The sequence below is a fragment of the Sander lucioperca genome, chromosome 6 (genome assembly GCF_008315115.2).
Source record: "Sander lucioperca isolate FBNREF2018 chromosome 6, SLUC_FBN_1.2, whole genome shotgun sequence".
Lineage (NCBI taxonomy): Eukaryota > Metazoa > Chordata > Actinopteri > Perciformes > Percidae > Sander > Sander lucioperca.
The window spans coordinates 41,067,360-41,088,734 of record NC_050178.1 but is presented as its reverse complement, the minus strand read 5'-3'; the positions used below and the strand labels follow the sequence as shown (position 1 = coordinate 41,088,734).

General features: G+C 39.4%; 1 protein-coding gene across 2 annotated transcripts; it reads right to left on the bottom strand.

Moving 5' to 3' along the window:
- Positions 1-276: 276 nt before the first annotated feature.
- mitfa (melanocyte inducing transcription factor a) lies at positions 277-21,119 on the bottom strand. 2 transcript variants are annotated; one of them, XM_036002448.1, is made up of 11 exons: positions 21,072-21,119; positions 18,077-18,137; positions 17,330-17,576; positions 5,079-5,291; positions 4,886-4,981; positions 4,634-4,742; positions 4,127-4,210; positions 3,706-3,762; positions 3,303-3,378; positions 2,931-3,078; positions 277-1,978 (listed from the first exon to the last, which is right to left on the bottom strand). In XM_036002448.1, the coding sequence occupies exons 3-11, from the start codon at positions 17,342-17,344 to the stop codon at positions 1,577-1,579; spliced, it is 1,200 nt and encodes a 399-aa protein (XP_035858341.1). In that variant the 5' UTR covers positions 17,345-17,576; positions 18,077-18,137; positions 21,072-21,119; the 3' UTR covers positions 277-1,576. The 2 variants fall into 2 exon arrangements, with proteins under 2 accessions (XP_035858341.1, XP_035858340.1); XM_036002447.1 differs by lacking the exons at positions 17,330-17,576; positions 18,077-18,137; positions 21,072-21,119 and adding an exon at positions 6,049-6,294.
- Positions 21,120-21,375: the final 256 nt, after the last annotated feature.

The window sequence follows — 21,375 nt, the reverse complement described above, 5'->3', positions numbered from 1 at the left end:
TGTGATATTGTCGGGTAGTTTAATTAAGAATAAAACGTATTTTATAAACTGATTTATAAAATGGTAACTAAAGCTGTAATGTAGTGGAGTATTTCTCTCTGAAATGTAGTGGAGTAGAAGTATAAAGTGGCATGAAAAGAAAAGACTCAAGTAAAGTTAAAGTACCTTAAATTTGTACTTAAGTACAGTACTTGAGTAAATGTACTTAGTAACATTCCACCACTGATCACACACACACACACACACAAGAATTCCAAACTAAATGTTGGCCCTTAATACAGTATCTCAAGTGTTTTATTTATTTACAATATTGGCAAGAGATAACAAACATTAACAAAAATGCCTCATATGGTATCAACCAGTTCTGTCCAAACATCAAAAAAGATTTCCCTATGTATGTATCGCTTTAGCTCTGAGTAAAAATTAAATCAGTAGTTGATCAGTGCCTACAAAGCAATTACATGTTTGGTCAAAGGCTGGCGTGAACCCTTGTTAGCAAACCACATTTTAGTTTATTTATTTTTCAATTTTATTTTACATTAATTATAAAGAAAGTATTATGATGTATCACGCCAGGACCCATTAAAATACTATAGCACATTATCAATATAAGGTCATTTTACCCTATTCACCCAATATTGTCACAGACAACTTGTGTCTTATTTGCCTTTATCATTGGCATTAACATTTGTACATAAATCATGTTAGAATAGGAATATCATGTTTTTGTGGGCCGTTACAAATACAAATAAATAAAAGTCCCTCAGAGAAAACCAATCTGTAAACCATTGGTATAAATCTCAAAATCTCTTTAAAACAAAATGAGCTGTCACTGGATAAAATAAAGAATATATAATAAATAAATGATGATAATAATAATGTGGTCAATATTTGAGTTGTTATTTTCTTCAGAGTACATTAAGACCACAGGATATAACAATTACATTTAAATATGTTTAGAAACAATAAATAGTTTGCAATAATATGCAATACTTGATCCTTTAATATTTAAAAACCTTTTTTATATATGTTGTGCATGTTCTTGCAATGGAACAATCACAAGTTTAAGACAGATATCTAATATTCATGTCTACAAGAACTTTTTCGAGCATTACACTAAACCTTTTCGCATTTTTTTCGACCAAAACATTTTCACATATGTTTGTTATCTCTTTTGCCATGGACAGTTCAATACAGAGTATATATGGGACAAATATTAAAACCATAGTTTTAAAAAAGACAAAAATAAACTGTTAAATCATTCAGTTGGCCAGTCTATGACAGCAGATTTGTCGCCTTGTATATATTTGTCAACTGTCCATCTATACAGCATCAAGATCTTCAAGAATGTAAAAATATTGTGTAAAATCGAGGAACTGAAATACCTCAGGCACATTAACATACAGTTTTTGAACATTACAATTCAGCAATAAATGGGTAAAAAGTACAAGGAATGGAATCAAGATAAAAATAGAGTTCATAATAGAGTTTATTCACTTAGGCATGTGAATTCTTTAAGTCACTATAAGGTGAGTGCCTCATTGATGGGATGCTACAGATAGAAAGTGTCTGTATGCTAACAGCCATGCTCCTTCTCATCCATACTAGAGCTGGAACTGTGCAGGCTGCTACCGTTGTTGGAGCCATCTGGGGACATTGAGGACAGCAGGGGATCACTTGTGGATATTGGCGACAGGGTGTCCCTTACAAATTCTTTCATTTTACAGGTCCTGGAGGTTCCATAGCGATCAGGATCCCCGGCGTCTGCAGGAATCTGGTCGAAGGTGATGGTGCCATTGTTGAGGTCCAGTGTGGTCGGAGGTGACATGTCAGGAGCCGAGCTGTGCTGGTAGAGGTCTGCTGGGCAGTCGCCGAGGGCGGGTTCTTGTTTAATGGCTCGGCCAATCAAATCTGATGTACAGACAGATGAGGATGGAACCACTGTAAGACCATGAGCACGGGCCTGGATCTCCAACTCCTAGATGATTATAAAAAAAACATGATTTAATAAACTTAATGCTATACTGGGAAAGGGTTTTATCTGCAATTCTAGTGGCTCTGTGAGTCCTGTGAGCTAAATGCTAACGTGAGCATGCTAATATGCTCACCTGAGTCAATGCTTAATTGCTGATGTGTGGCAGGTATTATGTTTACCATGTTCACCATCTTAGTTTCGTGTGTTAGCATGCTAACATTAGCTAATTAGCACTAAAAGTGCACAAAAAATGTAATAAATTGAAATGTTGACCTGACGTTGATGCTATACTAGTCTCGCTTTGCCAGACCTTCCTCCACAACGCTGCGGAGGAGGGTCTGGCGAGTCCGCACAGCATTCTGGGATGAGAGGAAAAATGTGCCATGGTTTATTGGCATTTCTCTAAACCAATCACAATAGGAGCCGAGCGGAGCCACGGTGCCACTACAAAATAGCCTCGGGAAGGAACTTGTTTTGGTGGAACATGTGTACGGCTGTTTCAGTTGTTCAACAGAAAACTCAGATTGGACAGATAGTCTAGCTAGCTGTCTGGATTTACCCTGCAGAGATCTGAGGAGCAGTTAACCATAGTCCTCAAAAGAGTGAAATCCAGTGGATTTTCCGGCGGCAACAGAGCAATCCCGGAAGTGGAACATTGTGGATATAGACTAATGCTATACAGGATCACCAAAGTTATTACAATTCATCATGTGGGGAACATGATGGTGTGTGCCAAATTTCACGCCAATCCATGTAATAATTGTTGAGCTCTTTTAAGCAATGTACTAGCCACATAAAATGAATGTGACATTATACAGCTAACTACCACTGCTAACATTAGCCCCTTGTAGATGAATAAAAGAATAAAATACCCGTATATGCCAATACTGTTTGTATGAGTAAAGTAGCATGCAGTTTACTGTAATGTTTGTTCCACCAAAGATGAATGACCAACCTGTATACGAAGCATTAGATGGCGGTTTCCATGCTCCAGCTTCCTCTGTCTGCACTCAAGCTCCTTGGCTCTCTGCTGCTCCCGCTGTAGCCTCCTGATATAGTCCACTGAGGCTTTGAGAATGGTGCCCTTATTCCAGCGCATGTCTCTGGGGTATACAGGAGACAAAGGTCTACAGTCAGAATCAGCTGACCAGCTGACCAAAACAGCACATGATTCTTTACGGCCCCTCTGAGCATATAAGTTATTAAACCTTAAAGACACTTGGATGTTAAAGAGGAGGATGTTAACAATGAAATTAATGAATAGACAGATAGCACAGATGGATAGCACATGCACTCATTAGCACAAATACATACAAAACCTACTTACGGATCATTTGACTTGGGTATCAAGGTTCCCAGTTCTTTGATGCGATCGTTGATGTTGAATCTCCGTCTTCGTTCAACTAGAATTTGTCAAATAGGATAAGTACAGCAGCCTTGTAAACCAGTCTTTGAAAGTTCAATTATAGGTCATAAAAAAACATGAACAAATAAATCAAATGTTTTTTTTATTTTATTTATTTTTTTCCCTGCTTTTTTTGTGAAATTATTCTGAATAATTGGAAATACAATTAAAAAGAAAAAAACAAGCCAGTAGTTAGAAAGAAAGTTGAAAGTGATATTTCATAACTGTAACTTGCCATTTTGCCATAGAACTAACTTACATGACCATTGAGACAATCATTAAAACAATTAGAAAAATTCGGATGATTCTGTTGTGATTGACTCACTTAAGTTGTGGTTGTCTTTCTTCTGTCTCTCTTTAGCAAGAGCACGGACTTCAGCTTCTGTGAAGCAAAGAGAAAAGTGAATGTCAGTCTTTGAGAAAACGTCATTGTTTAATAAGGGTCACTAACAGGCATCACATGTTAATATTCCACAGTAAATCTGTTACTTTGTCTGCTAGAACATTTGAAATCTTTTAATTTACCGTGCTATGCTCGATAATCACATCCAATAAGACATCATTCATGTTAAATAAAGTTAAAGTCATGTTAATTAACTGTATAATTACAGTTGATTTGTATTGTGTGCGATTTAGTCATACACAAACTACTTTCTATAGAACAGTTTCTGTAAATCAGATTGAAAACAGCTTTTACAGTTTACAAAACATCATCTCTTATACTTTCTTCATGTTGCTTTGCTTACCTACTGGAAAGCCCTCTGGCCTTTGATAGTTTTCATACAGGCCACAGGATTCATGCTTGTCCAGTACTTGCTTCATGCCAGGAGCTGGATTTGGCAAACAATTGATTTCATAGTATATTGCGCATTGCCAAATTGCACACAATTATTGACATTGACCTAAGTCATGCTTTCACCTTTTACATTCTATTCATTTCACATTGATTAGGATTTAGTCATGAACAAAATAATTTACAGTATAAAACTGTATCAGATCTTAGACAAATAGGCCTTACACATTTTTCTCAGTGCGTACTTTAATCACATTTGACTACCAGATCAAGCGAGGTGTACTTGCTCAGTCACAGAAAGTGTACTAAATTGATATTCAAATGATTTCCCAGTCTGACTTTACAGCACTTATTGTACCCACCTCAATTCAAGCGAAATGATATCTACAGTACAGTAAATCAACAGTAAAACAGAATAAATACTGATACTGTGTGTGAAAGATGTTTCTCAGTAGTTTACCTGTGTATTTTCTCTTAATGTTGGATGGACAGGAGTTGCTGATGGCGAGGCCCGGGAGTGGAAGTCCTTGGTTGCCGTACACATCGAGAAGGCTTTCAGACACAGGGAGCTACAGAGTATTGAAGACATGACATTATAATGCATGCTTTAAAATAACAACTATGTCTTTTGTTTAAATTCAATTCAAAGATATATATATCAACACTAATAGTTTTCCATAAACTAATAAAGACTTCAAATGTCAAACATTACCGGGTTGTTCATTTGGAGTCCTGGATCCATAAGTCCAAGAACATCTTCATTGTAACTTGACTCCAAGCTGATAATATCATCAATGACATCATCCATCTGTATGGCACAAAAACACATTCAATTTAATAATCACAGTTCATAAGGGTATCTGGATATAATGAAAGCAAAAGTGTTTGGTAATGAGCAGGCGTACCTCTTTCTCACAGTTGGAGCTGAGTGTGAGCAGGGCCATGGGACTGTTGGGGGCGCTGCTGCCAGGCCCGGGTGGCATGCCGTGCTCAGGGGGCTGGCTGGGGCACTGGCTGCCGACTTTACCCACCAGGGTGGTGGACAGATACTGCCTCACCTGCTGCCTCTGAGCCTGCTGGATGTGATACTTGGTGGGATTCTCCAGGTGGGCCTGCACCTACATGAGCAAGACATATATATACATTACATACTGGGATTTTGGATTCATTCTTTTATCAAGTCTAGTATATGCTTTTTATATTGTAGATTGGTACAAAATAGCTAGTTCATACATAAATTAATAAGCATCAATTATGATTTGTCAAAATAGGTCATATTTAAAGGAAAATGTGAAATAGCATTTGGGATTTTCATTTGAAAAATGATTTCTTTAAGTGATGACAGTACAATTATAATGAGTAAAACCTGTAAATCCAAAGATATTTTAGATTCAGTTTCATGTTTGATGCTTCTCTTTTTAAACCCTGAGCTTAGTTTACTGTGCAAAGTAACAACAAGGAGCCAAGTTGTACTGCTGTGTTGCAGTTAAATTACTAATTACATGTATTATGCCGATCAATGAAAACTGAAAACACCATTTTATAAGCCAACTTCCCTAGGCCGATTGCAGGCTTGCTTTGGAATACTGTACCCTGCCACTGGTTGATTTTATTTACTCCAGACAGTAGTTGCAGCTGCAGTTGTATCACAGATATATGACCAGTTAAATTTTATGCAGCACCTCAGCAAATCATACAGCAATACTGTATAGCAGGCATTAGCTTTTCTGCCATACAGTCAATACATTATTAAATACAGTCAAAATAAATCCTATTTCAACCACAAGAAAATAATTAAATATTAGCTTTATCTGCAGGCTCTATTTCAGTCCATCTGTCCGTTTTTTTTAAAGACAGAAAATCAACCCATCTCACCTGATAGTGGCTGTATTCAAGCATTTCCAACATGTTATTTGAGTATTAATTGATATAAATAATCTACACACAGTACATAATCCCTTTATCTTGTTAGCCCTCACGGTGGACAGCCAGCTAGCATGTGCAAATCTGAAAGTGCTCACTAGTCCTGCTAATTTATCCAAGGTTTACGGCTCATCAGTTATGCAAGTTAAGAAATGGAGGCGGACACCAAGACTCATCCTCCCACTGATGTGTTGTTCCAGTTTAACTATGAATTTATGTCTTTATTGAGCCCATTTGACGTCACCACCTTCGGCTCACAAAGGAGCCTTTTTACTGATTGGCCAGTAGCCTGCAAACTGAAGCTTGCTTCAGGCCAACTAACGTTTAATCTTTAGTTCTGCTCATCTGGTATAAAACATTATTTGTTCTGAGCATCAGGAACACAATTGACACCATTGTTTGACTACAAACTAACCATATCAATGTATGAATTCATTATGAATTTTTGGGATTTGAGTTTAAGTAGTGTACATTTAAAGATATATGTAATATTTCTGCAATAACATCTGAAAACGACTATACGTAAATGTTATATATATATTTTTTTGTGCGCTTACATTATCCCAAATGTTTCAAACAATGTTCAAAACCATGGGATTGTGGACCCCAGGAATAGTAGCTGCTACATTGTTAGTACCTAATGGGGATCCGATATCCATCCAGTTTACTATTATGTGCTATGTTGACAAGTGGCTCATGGTAATGCTTGGTTGCTAAACTGTATCATAATGTTATAGAGTTACAACAACGTTCAACATGCTATATAGTATGATTGTTTTAACCCTGATTAACAGCACTGGACTAACCCTTGATTACATTTGTCACGTTACATTAGTTGTATCTAGTCGACTAATCTACTACTAAGATAGCCAGCTAATGCAGTCCGGTCCGTCTGCCTCACTCCCCACCGCTACGAGACTTCAGTCAGGATGAGAACGTGCAACCCCAGCAAAATAAGTCTCCCAGCTCCTGGGGGGAGTGGGCTAACGTTAAAACACTTTAATTTTATTTTTTACTTTTATTATTTGATTGTGATATTGTGGCTTTAGCTGCTAGCTCATATTAGCTTGCTTGCTCGCTAACCGGTCAGCTAATCGAATCAGTAATTATGTGGAAAAACTGCAGCTATATCATTTAAAATGACATGAATAAACATTACTAAACTTGATGTGAATACAACTTTAATAGATTAACCTCGTCCGTGAACAGATACATTTAAATCGGTAATGGTGGTTTACAATGAAACAACTCCCATAAAGATACCATGCAACTTCACAACGTCATCAAAAGTCTGTGTTTACATCCATGGTTTTGATTGAGAGGCAGAAAATTACTTCTTGTATGTTTAGCCGTTACATTTGCTATGTAGTTACATTTGCAGGGTAAAGAAGGTGAACAGCTTTGGTTTTCAGACTTAATGGCAATGTATTGATTTGGACTCTTAAGATGTTCTTTTGTCCAGCTTAGGTCCACTCCTTCTGTATTGGAAAGCATTGGATATCAATCCTGGTATAAATAGAGCAGCAGTCAAAGAATTTGTCTCTTCCAAAGCTTTTAATAGCCTTTATTTTTTTGAATCAGTCAATCATGGCACAGTCAATGGTGCACTGAAAGGAGCCCAGAGGGTGTGGTGATTGACTTTTAAAAAATGTTATGGCCAGAGATGCATCATAGAACTGTAGCACTGTTGGAAACAGATTGGTGGGATCATGACCCATCATATCATATGGTTCTCTTCAAAAGCAGCGTAACGTGCACAATGGCATCCTCATAGAACAGTCAACTTTATCGCAATAAAAAGGCCAACTCGGTTGGCCAGTATGACACTTTAAAGTAAGTCAGCTTGGAAGAATATATCAAGTTTAATGGTGCAATGTAAAGAGGAGTTCAATGGTAGGCAAAAAGAACAGAACATTCTACATGTGTTTATAGCTTTATGTGTCATTGCAAAATGGCATTGCAGTTTAGAATCAAGGGTGAAAACATGAAAACGGCACCATTATCCAAAGTTCTTGTTGAGTTTCTCTGTTAAGAACTTTAGGCACCAAAGGAAGTTTTCTGTTGCCAGCAGGGGTTGGGGTGGGGGGGGGGGTCCTGCATAAGCAGTGTTCAGCCACAAAATAATTGTACTGTTATCCTTTCCCAACTCTGGCTTACAGGTCCTTGATGGCTTGTAGTGGCCGCTCACGTCTAGTAATGACTAACCACGATGACACACTGTTGTTATACGCATTGTGTTGTGGCAGCTTCAGTGTTAATGTGGGGAAACAATATCAAGTGTTTTACAGCTCTCTTTGCTCTACAAAAATCTAAATGTCAGTGTGTCTATTAAGTGAAAGGAAATAATTAATCACATTTGGGAGTATAATGGGAATAAAAGGGGATTAACCATGCATGGACCAAACCAATCATTTCACTTCCATGTTGTACATTCATGGGCAAATTCACAAAAAAATGCTTTGCAGCCACTCATAGCAATAACACATTAGATATGATATATTTTACCAAATATAGCTAAATATTTTTGAGCACACAAGTCAAATTTGATAAGATGTACAATATAACATAAAATTACTTTTCAGTACAAATTGCATTTAAGGATTAAAGAGACAATGTCCATTTCAGAATCATCACCTGTCATCTGTGTTTATTTCAAATGTTTATTTAGGGCATTTTATTCATAATGACTTATTTGTCCAAGTCTCACAGCTGCATTGGATAAGTTGTGTGCATGCTTTGTGCCACCAACAAAATAATGTGTAGCTTTTTAGGCTGTGACTAATACTCCACAGAGGAATAACATCGACGTCACGCCAAATTCTTTTAAAATTTGGACTTTGGATGATTTATAAAAACTGTTGAGTATAATGCCACAGTACAGCACATTATGAATGCACTCAACTGAAGTGCATAAAATGTTTTGGTCCAAGGAATACTGAAGCACCAATTATTTACACAACTTACATTTTGTCACCATCGACGATGATGTGAATCTGTACAAGCAAAGCACACATAGTAGAAAAACACAATGCACTGAGCTGAAAGCTAGATTTTTATCATGATGTTAAATAGTAAACCAACCCCCGGAGTCAAACATTTATCTCAGAAATGAAGCTGCTTCTCAGGATCCTCACATGTGATGAAGCACTATCAGTCGTGCAGCTAATGAAAGCAAACGTCTGCCGCCGCATCTCGTGTAACGCTGCTGGAGCACAGAGCATCGCGTCTTTGTCTGGATTAGAAACTCACTAGGAGCTGGAGAGGTGAACACAAACACAGAGGAAGTGCCCTCTGGCTGGACAGAGCCTTATATGATAAAACAGAGAAAGCATTCTTTGTAAACTCATAGTAGAGCGTTTCTTTGTCTCCCCTCTGCAGTGTGGCCTTTTCCTTCAGCCAAACCTTTGGCATTGAGAAGGAACTATCAACAAGGGATGTATTTCATTTATCCCTACAGCAAGCCAAGCTCTCACTTTATTCATAGAGTCTTTGTGAGACGGAGGTTTATTACCTTCTCAAGGAGAGCACATGGGTCTATGTTTTAGACGCCTTGAGGACCAGTAACATTTGGAGAGATAGTCGTCACTACTTGACCCCTGAAAAGAAACAGATCCATTCATTTCTCTCAGCCAGCTCTAATCTGTTTCGTACTGCCTTGGTAACCAGCCACACTTGGGGGCATTTTGTCAAAAGGAGGATGCTAAGCATTTAGTGTGAGCTGAAAGTTAAGGAGATAACTACTAGAGCTAAGTCTTTGTTTTCAAATCACATCAACGGCAACTTAAAAAGTGCAAAGTGGATGAGTGGATAGATTAGTACCACGTGAATAAATAATATGTAACAGATAACCATATTAATTAGACCTCTGGTGAAACAGAGGGATATTTAAATATTACCCTTTAATGACTTTTATTCTTATCTTCTATTAATGATAAAATGTGAATCCTTATATTCACTGATGTTGATCAATTTCAGTTGATTTCATGGTGTTGTAGGGATTCAATTTGAGAAAACATGAGCATAGCATTGATTATGAGGTTTACGTACGTGTTACACCACTCAGACAGCGACCGTGCTAGTAGTGTATAAAGTTCAGTTTAATTCCTTCACAGCAAAACTTATCACGAAACAGCAAGTTCCAGGGTACATCACCGCACACACACACTTCGAGTTCTCTCCACTTCAGGCCTCGACTACAACCTGAAAACGTGTCTCATTCTATGGTTTCTTGCAGTACCTTGTAACACTACTCATGTAGCCACCTACTGGCGAGGTGAAGAAATGCATAACTTATAATAAAACTACATGTCTCAATACATTACTGAACAGAATACAGATTCAATTATGCATTTTATATAAACACACAAAAATACTTTCAAAAGGGGGTATTTCCAGGGGCTACATACGTAGCTCCAGGTTTTAAATAATAAATAAAATAAACTAAAAGTCCTTAGAGTCTGCAATGTGCATTGTGTAAATCTAATATAAAGCTTGGAAAGGCCATGTTGAGAGTGGCTGAAGGTGGCATTAGTTTGGCGCATGAAGTGTTCATATGTTTTCCGTAAAACTATACATTTTGGGATTACGATGGGGACAGTGAACATGAAAGGGGGTAACCAAAAGCAAGGTTCACAATACAAGGACCATAAAAATACACATGAAAAGTCCAAAGTATTTCGGTGATAAAAGGTCAAATTGTATTTATAAATTAGATCACACTCCAACACTCAAGGGTTTGCCAACCTTTTTTCCCCACTATGTTGTAAGTTTAACAACAGATAAAACCTTGCCCTAGATAATAAATCTAAAATTATTTATTTATAATTAAAATATTTTTGATTACTCATCTCTGAAGACAGGAAAGGTGGGATAGACTGGGGGATGACATGCAGCAAAGGTCCAGAATCAAACCTGGGCCACTGTAGTAAGGACTGAGCCTTCGTACATGGAGTGCACGCTCAACCAGGTGAGCTACCAGTGAGCTTCATGGGTAATCACCCCTTGATTACTCATCTGGAACTCTGGGATATTGTGCATATATCCATTCAAATTTAATTTGCTGTGACTTGCCAACCAGGCCCATCCTATAAACCCACACGTTAGCTTGTGGGTCATAGTAACAGAGTGGCTGTATATCATTAGAGGTGTGTGAGAGGATATCAGTTGGCAAAAAAGTTGTTTATATTTCCCAAAGAGCATGATTGTACTCTAATTTGTTCAGATCTCCCTCATCCTTTGCTGTAACAACATGGGAGAGGGAGGTGTGGTGGACACCTCGATACCTCACTTCTCAGTATTTAGTTTGGACTCTGGGGACAGTAAGCAGACCTGAACCAGACCAGCTGAGAGGTCTGGAGAGTTCATAACAGAGAAGCAGATCAAATACAGAAATAAACCATTCAGTGCTTTATATACCAGTAGTGGGGTTTTTTGTTCTTGGGTCAAATTTGACCCGTTTTCCAAGTTTCTATATAAAAAATGTGGGTTTCTTTTTACAAAATTGCCCAAAAGTATCATGCATGGTTCCATACACAAAACAGGCTGTGATAACCAATCAACATACGCTCCTCTTATCTTAATTATTAGTCAAAATAATTCATAATTTCTAGGTTTTTTTACTACAAAAAATAGTTATAATATAGGTATAAAACTAGTAGTAATAAGTTGAAATGAAGTTGACTTAGAAAGGGTAAATTGTAATGACAATGATAATTTATACGTCATGCTTTATAAACAGACAAAACAGACCGGGCCAATTTTGACCTGGGAGGACAAAACAAGGGTTAAATTTGAATTGTTTGATAGACAGGAAGCCAGTGTGTAAATTGTAGAACTGGACTAATGTGATCCACTCTCCCGGTCTAACAGCAGTGTTGTGAATCAGCTGCAGCAGTCTGATCTGACACCTGTAAAGACCATGTCCTGACATAAGTCCTTTAATTCTTGATATATTCTAAAGGTAATAGTAGGCCGATTTTGTCTTAATGTTGATTAAGTTGGTTAAGTTGAATTTGATAATGGAATTTGGGTGTGAGCCATTACCATTTAGAGGTGAGTACTGATTGCCAGACCGATCTCCACAGCACTGGAGCGCCTATTAATTTCATTGTCACAGTCAGTGCTCAAAGTGTGCCGGTACTCACCGGTACGCAGTATCGGCACCTCTACATTTTACCAATACCAATACCAGTAATCCAAGTATTCAGAATACGTTACTCAGATTGAGTAATGTAACGGAATACGTTATAAATTAAATTTTTGGGCATGTATTCTGTATTCTGTAACGGAATACATTTTGAAAGTATCCTTCCCAACACTGGTCACAGTTACTCTGCTATAACGTCTAGATCAGTTGGCAACAAGTTGAAAGTGAATTTAGCCATTTTGTGTTGTCGCGTTTTTGATTTTTAAGATAATAGACACCAAATACTGCTCTTTGTCTCCACCTGGTATTTAAAGTTTGCCACTGTTCCAGCTTTTATTTTAAAAGTCGAAGGTAGGATCTAACAGGATGACCCTTCACTTCCAGGTAAAATTGATGTAGTTGTATAATTCCTCTTGCAAATCATCGGTGCCTGTGCACTTTCAAAGTGAGCGCTATAATTTCCTTTGTGCTCTTAAATCTTTGGTTGTCAATACTTCCATTAGATATCCCTAAGATGAGAGGGGAGGGGAGACTGATGAGGCAAACTTTTTTTAAAGATTATTTTTTTTGGCTTTTATTGCCTTTATTTAAAGGACAGATTAAGACAGGAAAAGGAGGGGGATGGACATGCAGCAAAGGGCCGAACCCTGGGCCGCTGCGACAAGAACTGAGCCTCTGTAAATGGCTGCACGCTCAACCAGATGAGCTTCCCAGGCGCCCCGATGAGGCAAACTTTTGTTGACCATGCTGGCCTTATCAGTCTCGCCACCTGGGGTAGGAGAGAGCTGTTTTCCCTTTTTGTCGTCTTCCTTATCAGGAAGGTTGGAGTTACAGAATGTGCTTGGTTAGGGTGGAGGCAGACAACGTAGTAGTGACCAGGGGGTGAATTTGATGGCAGCGTTCACCATTTCATTAGAGAATCCCAAAAGGGATGAGACAGGGGAGAGGGGGGAGAGTGAATTTTTAGGAGATTAGGAGAGTGATCCATGAGCTGGTTGTTAACATGCAACATTCAGGCTGTGATAATAGGAGGGAATTTTAGTTAAACAAGGATCTAAAAGTAGATTTAGCTCTCTTGCCTAATGTCCTTAGTAGCAATTCTCTATAGCACATAGCAGCTACAGCAGACAGGCTACTTCATCAAGAGGAGGAGCCTGGGACAAAGAGATGTCTTCTCTGCTCTTACCCCGTGGCTACAGGGTAACATTAGCAAGAACATAACATCCTCTTCTAAGAATGAAGCACATTGTCCAGTCTGTATGGGATTATGAACATGCACTTGCTTAAGTGACAAACAATGAAGTTTAATTTAGCAGCAACATAAACACACAGAGCCTTGTTATGATGCCTGGTGAGGGGCTATGCAGTCAGCTAAGCTTTCTGAGTTGAACAGTCAAACAAGATACTGTGTGTTCACTGAGCAGCAGGGGAAAATATCACAAAGTCAAGCACTACCATATTCTGCAGATGAAGTGAAGTATTTTGGAACTTGTGCAGACATGTCCTACTTTTTGAAAATCTTATCTTGAAGAATCTACTGGCTACTAGAAAATGAGAACAGAGCTCTAGGTATACTCTGATGAGTTTAATAAACAAAAGGCTCTCTTAGCCAAGTTTGAGACCTCAGAGTCTACCCCTAATAATCAAAGAGCACAAAGATGTAGCATTATTCAGCTCAATGTGCCTGGAGTTTGAGGAAAAGGTCAGTGTAAGCCACAAATATCTGCATGTGGACTTGAATCAGGGATTTTCTGGGCCATTAGATAATACGATTGTCTTCAATCCCATTCTTTAAGCAATTTAAAGACACAATTCAGGAGGAACATTTAGGAAATAGATCAATTCTATGGTCTGAGTTTTTGAAAAACTGTATACTGTATACACAAACAAGAACCCCAAATACAGAAATAAGACACCTCCCTCATAAAAGACAGAAAGAAACATCATTAAAATGATGGCTTACAGCTTTTGCCTGTTAAATGTAGCTTACAATATGTCATTTTCTGCCGCTAGGGGTCTCTTAATCGAAACAATGGATGTATGTAAACACAGACTTTTGATAACGTTGTGAAGTTGCGTGTGGTCACGACAGTTATTGTCTTCATTGTTAATCACCGATCGATTTCAGCCCGATGTGCCAGCTCCTGGGGTCTAATATGGTCTGTTCCCTGACGGATCATTAAACTTTTTGTTATTGCTGTTAGTGTCGTTATAGTCTATATCCATGACTTTCCACTTCCGGGATTGCTCTTGTTCTGCCGGAAATTCCGCCGGATGTCACTCTTTTTGGATATCCCGCTACCTTGCGCTTTCTTTGTGTTAAAATTTTAAACTCCGGTCGAATTATGAGGACTATGAATAACTGCTCCTCAGATCTCTGCAGGGTAAATCCAGACAGCTAGCTAGACTATCTGTCCAATCTGAGTTTTCTGTTGCACGACTGAAACAACCTTTGAACGTACACATGTTCCAGCAAAACCAAAGTTCCTTCCCAAGGCTATTTTGTAGCCACATCATGGCTCCGCTCGGCGCTAAGCACCACCCAAGACAATTGTGATTGGTCTAAAGATGCCAATAAACCAGAGCATGTTTTTCTCCCATCCCGGATTGCTTTGTAGAACAGCCAAACCCTCTTCCGCAGCGCTGTAGAGGAAGGTCTGACAAAACAAGGCTAGCGTTGTTAGCACCGGGCGCTGGAGTTTGTGCTGGCTGGCTAAATTAACGTTAGATTAGTCATCTATCTATACAGCTAACATTACGTGTTGAATTTAATTGCGGGGTATCCCGGTGCTGTTAACCATGGTCAAAACAATCATACTAAAAATAACTTGATAAGTGTGCTGAACATTGCTATAACCTTAACGTCACTGTATGGTTTAGTCACCAATATAAACTGTAAAAATAGTGTACATAGCATCTGTGACACTGCCCATTGGTTTGTGGACTGTGGACGATTTGAAGACTTGAGTTTGGTGATAGGCCTACGGGCTTTGCCATCTTGGTTTTTTGCAACCGGATGTGACGATTTTTGAGAGGGTGGAGCTGGGGAGGATGACGCGGCCAAGCCGTGGTTGTTTATGGTTGTTTATGGTTGTGCACAGTCCATGGATACGCATTGCTAAGCCTCTGTCATGATTGACAGGTCTGCGTATAGCCAAGCCCCTAAAGCATCCCCTGCTTTATCATCATAATAAAATAAATGGGATCATAATTTACAAAATGAACATCATGCTGTAGGCTATTGAAGAAGACTTGAAAGTAACCATTGAGACCATAAACTCATTATGAAAATGTTTATTAATTGGTAATAAGTGGGAAGTAGGGTCATTTTCCTGTAGACTTCTATAGAAACAGACTTATTTTTGCAGCCAGTGGCGTTGCCCCCTGCTGGAAATTAGACATAATGCAGGTTTATGGTTCTGCATTGGCTTCACTTTTTAGGTCCGGAAACTTTGTCCATACTTTTTACAGTCTATGGTCACCAAGCATTAGCATGAGCCACTTTTCAGCATAGCACAGTACGTTGGATTGATAGCTGATTGGACCTCTTCCCAGGACTGTGTGGGTGTGGTTAGACTGATTGAGTGACATCTTCCTGAGTCCCCCAGTGTTGTTGCACTGGTTGGGGAGATACAAATGAAAGCTTTATCATTCTCATGGGTAGAAAGAATTTGTGATCTAATAAATCCCCATCAAAGCTCCGCCCAGCATCAACCTGAGCAAAGTCTAATCAGCCAGAATAACTGAAATCACCTGTGTGGGTGTTCAGAGGCTGGCAGGTGTAATGGCTAATGTGGCTTTAATACTAATACAGTACTGTTGTGGCTGATGTTTGCTTATTTTTAGATTATCTTGCACCATGCCATAGTGTTTTCCTTCAATGAGCTCAAGATCCAAATGAGTATTTGTTGCTGACTTATGAGTTGAGTGTGTGATAACACTCTATTTGCCTTTGTCTTGATCTCTGAACTGGTTTTTCACTTCATTCTGACTGGGGTCAGAGGTAACCTGGCTAATTAAGGGTCCCCTCCCCTTTTGGACAACCTCATCTGAGCTTTATGTTTTCACTTTCATGGTTCAGCAGCTCTGCCTGGTACTTCTAAACTAATTTTACCTTGCCTGCACAGCTTTGGGGGGATCTTTGATAATCCACAGACAGGTTAGCTTCAAACTGTCAAGAAGTGTTTTGCCCAGGAAACTGGGACGGTCGTTTGGACTCACTATGAAAATAAGTATGAGAAAAAGTTCCTCCAAATTGTTCCCACAAATACTTGTCTTGCTTTATCAAGTGCAAACCTCTTTTAGACCAACTTGCAAAAAAAATCCATACTGGTTACTACGTTAAACACACAGATATGTCAAAGACAAATTTGTACGACACACATGTCAACAACTGATGACCTTAAAAGAAGGTCTCCATCACCCAACTACAGAAACGTCACACTTATCTTGCAGAGCATAATTGACTAAATGATATCACATGCATATCTGTGATAATTGGCAGAAATGGAAGGCAACTAAGTATCAAGTGTCTAACAGTTGGATTTTTTTATCACTGACACTTTTAAATTCCTGAGGGAGTGAAAACTGATACACATCCTAATTATCTAATATTGATATCTAAGAGTTTTTAAAGCCAGTTATTTTGAGGATAAGAGCAGTGTTCTTTCTCTTACAAAAACATATTCTCATCTTTATATTCTCACGTTTTCAGGGTCCATTTGGTCATACCAACAATGAAATGAATGAAAATATGTCAGTGGAGTGGAGCAAATAGGATTAAATGTGTTGAATGCCAAATGGCTGGAACCAGGAATTCCGTCAAGAGATAATCTCCCCTATGGATTTAACACAGTCCACTCTTAGAGAGTATTTGTTTCTCAGGAGCTGACAGAGATGTAGCCAACGTTCATAATCATGTTGAATTTGTAATTTAAAGAAGTGGAAAAAATGTTTTTTCCAGTTTGGAAAAGGTGGAATCAAGGCTCCACATGAGAGTACCCATCACCATGTCACCTACAGAACATTGCCACATTTCACATTACGACTAAAGCTCAAACATGTATAGCAGTGTATTGGCCGGCTTACCTTTAGAACTTCCATGGGCGCTTGGCTCACAGCAGGCCTGTTCCGGGGAGGCGTGATATGGACTGTGGAGGTGTGTTGGGTGCCGTGGTGCAAAACGTCCCTGGTCCTCTCTCAGTTCTCCCTGCGCTCTTGGCCCTGGCGATTGTCAAACACCGGCTGGTCACGGAGCCAGACCTGTGACGTCATGGCCGGTAGAGGGTGGGAACTCTGGAGGCGCTTGTAGAGGCCATGATGGTCTGGGGGAGCACTGAAGACCCCAGCCCACCCAAGGGCAGAGACAGGAGGGAGGAGTTAAACAGGCCAGGCAAAAAAACATGCTTGTGTGTATGTGCAAGGCCAGTGGCATGTGTCTGAGTCAGTGAGCAACATGAGGTATTGTAGTGGAGTACAATATGATGATTGAGAGAGAGGGACGCCAGAAATTCTTTCACTGAGAATATGTTATTGTTCTTTGAATGAGGGTAAAAGATGCATTTATGTTTCAGGGAGGTTATGCAATATTAAAAACAGGTGCCAAACATCAACACTGTGCTGTCTTATTACCTTTAAGTGATTTGAACTGCCCTGATTAAACATGTTAATAATATAAAACATATTGCTGTAGAACATGATAATATTAACTTGGTCACAGCAGGAACAAGCTATAAGCATCTTTAAAGTTGATATGGCAACTGGTTGTAGCAAACATTTGTCTGTTCCCACATCGAGCAGACATTGTGAAATATGTAATGTTGTGTTTGTGTTCACCTGTCGAGTGTAAGTCCATTATTCACTCGCCTCTTGGTTCTGATTTCGTCTCCAGCAGCTCCTGTTGGGACATATTTGGCTCAATGATCCATTGTGTTCACCAGGTAGCTCCTGATGCTAATTTGCTAACATTTGCTGGGAAGGTAGTACAGTTGATCTTTCTAGCTTTTCTTTTTTAAACGACACTGTTGCAAGTGGTGGAACCAAAATATTGAAGCTTTGGGAAGAAAAACCAAAACGAACTGAAATTATTTTAAAGCTGAGGGGAACTGCAAGGTGAAGTGATCATTCTTTGTGGATTCATCACCGCATGTGACTCCTTTCACACGCATAGTCATTTGATTCATTGTTGAATATAGAAATATTGATTAGAGCAACTTTCAGTCACAATTTGGTTGTCTTAACTCCTAATTGCCCCAATTTTATTAGAAAGGAAAGGCAAATCCCTAGCTGAACTGAGGCATTTCACCAATAGTTAATTCTGTTAATTAGCCCACCATCAGTGGACAAATCTGTTTGGTAAGATTATTAGACCTGCACTTGGTTTACCCTCTATGCTTTGCCAGCTAAGAGTATGATTTGGGGGTAAGCTGGTGTGAATATGTGCCACCAGACTTCCAAAAACTGGTCTGTTGTGAGGTCTGAGGCAGTACCTGGGCCCTTTCGAAAACACAATGCATCTAATCACTTCACAACTTTACTCATTTGCAATAATACACTGAGCAAAAACTCAGCACTGTGCTTCCACTACTCTCCACCTGTCCACTCCGAGTTCACCCTTTCAAATCTGCAGCATATTTGAGCAGACAGCGCCTGCACATCCCAAACCGAAATGGATCTGGCAGTGCACATGCTGTCGGGATGAGGCATTCCCTGGGAAAATGATCCTTTTGATAAAACCACTTCAAATCCTCTCAGCCTGTGCAGCTGTGTGATAATCGCACTAATTAGGCTGACATGTCAAATCTAGCCCTAGTCTGTAGCTATCGCTTAAACATCACCAATGGCAACTTCTTCAGCACTAGCAGAGGAACTCAATGATCTTTTTTTCTTCTTACCCAAGAATATCTTAATTAGTTCACAGAAATCTGCTCCTTGATTCTTAAAATTGTGAAGATTATTTGGGGTCTTGTTCATGACTTGTGCTATTTAACCTACGTACATCCTATACAATCCCAGACTTAAAGCAGCCATATTATGCTCATTTTCAGGTTCATAATTGTATTTTAAGGTTGTACCAGAATAGGTTTACATGGTTTAATTTTCAAAAAACACCATATTTTTGTTGTACTGCACCGCTCTCTCTCACTGCTGCAGATCCTCTTTTCAGCTGGTCTCTGTTTTAGCTACAGAGTGAGACCTCTTTTCTTCTTCTTCTTCTGTACTGTCTTTGATTGCACTGCACATGCCCAGTAGCTCAGATGTAGATCATGTCAGCTAGCTAGCTCCATAGACAGTAAAAGAAAGGCTGTTTCTACAACTTCGGTCAGTTACAAGGCAGGATTAGCTGGGAGACTTCTAAATGAGGGCGCACATGGAAGTAGTTCTTTTGTAGATTATGGTGAACTTGTGTGTGTTGTAGCAGTGCTTTGCTATTGAGAACGAGGTAGCATGCTAGCGTTAGCATTAGCGTTAGCATTAGCGTTAGCATGCTAACGAGCTAATGGTTGCGGTTAGCCTGCTCGTTTCGGCTTGTGACGTCACAAGCCGTGCCGATTTTGAACAGCTCACCCAGAGACTGAAGGCAGGACACATTCAGAAACCGTATCTCACTCTAAACAGCATGGGTGGATTTTTTTCAAAGTTTGTATGTGTGTGGAAGCACCAGAGACACAACATAACACCCCAAATCCCAGAAAAAGTGATTTTTTCATAATATGGGCACTTTAAGGAAGCGTTTGATTCATAGAGTCAAAGTAATCTGAGTAGTAGTTTTCTGGATACTTATTTAATTTTCAGTGTTTGTCTAGATGTCCTGGCAATTGACTTTCATGCACTTATTGACTGATTCGTTCAAAGCACTTGGTATTTTCACAGATTAAGCAAACAAGATATGAAGTATTTATTAATGAGCATTAGAGGTGCTGGTTGGTGGACAACATACGGTCCCACTACTCTCACAGAACTCCACACCCAGTTCAACCGGCATTTTTCAGGTTACGAGAAATGGAGCTGGTGTTCTGTCCCCTTTCATTTGACAGTGATAAAGCCCCCCTGGTTGCGCAAATAAAAGTGATTGACATCCAGTGTGACCCTGCTCTCAAGCAAAAGTTCACTACATCCACACAAGGACCCAGCATATACACATGACTCAGCAGCAGACTGTTGACTGTTTACTGCTCGTTACCATTGATTGTGTTAAAAGCACAGAAAGCCAATTCTCCTCTGTTAGCATTTAAAGAGACATTATGCTGATTTAAATCTAGCTCTGTGTCATGGCAGTGTGAGCAGTGTGTTTAGATGAACGGTGTTTGGGTTCCCTCTGTGGTGCCAGTGCATGGAGTTCCTAGCGGAGCGGAGCAGCTAAGGTCTGCCAAGATCTGCCGGATGCCGCAAAACACGTCATGATGTCCGCCAAGATCCGCCGGATGGCACGAGCAGCTCTCGGCCGACCTCCGCTGCTCAGAGCGCTGTACACTGGCGCCACAGAGGGAAGCCAAACACTGTTCATCTAAACACACTTCCCACACAAAGATGACACAGAGCTGGTTTAAAATCGACAAAGGATCCCTTTAGTAGAGGTCTTCGAAAAATAACTAGCATGCATGTGTAGCTGACTTGTTGCCTATTCTTACAATAGTGAATGTTACAAGCTCAAGCATGACACTTTTATCAAGATGGTCAACACACATCAAACAGCGTTAAATGTGCGAAAAACGATTATGAGAACACAGGAAACAACTTATTCAACCTTTTGTAAACCAAAGAGGCATGAATGCTCTAAACAGACAATAAACGTGAAAATAAATTTCTAGACAAAAAGGAGTTTTCTTACCTTTTTATTTTCATGTTAGTCAGTGGTTCAAGGGTCCCCACATCACTATTGCTGCGGTTTGAGGAATTAGGTCCTTTTAAAGCGCTTTAGGATGTCAGAACTTCCTGGTGTGACAAAATAATGTCTCACTTGCAAGTTGACACAATGACGAATCCTAGATGTCTTGGCTTTTATGGTTTAATTGGACATTGGGTTTAGGGAAGGACGAGCAGTTCTGTAGTTTTGCAACAGGAGCCGTTCTAGCACACTATATCAATTCACTGCGGCTGGTGAATAGAGCCAATTGATTACAGAATATTAAGAG

What these genes read in the sequence shown, in the direction of transcription:
- mitfa (XM_036002447.1), bottom strand. Translation starts at nt 6,081, where the DNA reads ATGTTGGAAATGCTTGAATACAGCCACTATCAG. An exon ending in GACTCCAAATGAACAACCCG is followed by an intron (nt 4,743 to 4,885) that starts GTAATGTTTGAC and finishes AATACTCTGTAG; the next exon opens with CTCCCTGTGTCTGAAAGCCT. An exon ending in CATTAAGAGAAAATACACAG is followed by an intron (nt 4,211 to 4,633) that starts GTAAACTACTGA and finishes TGCCAAATCCAG; the next exon opens with CTCCTGGCATGAAGCAAGTA.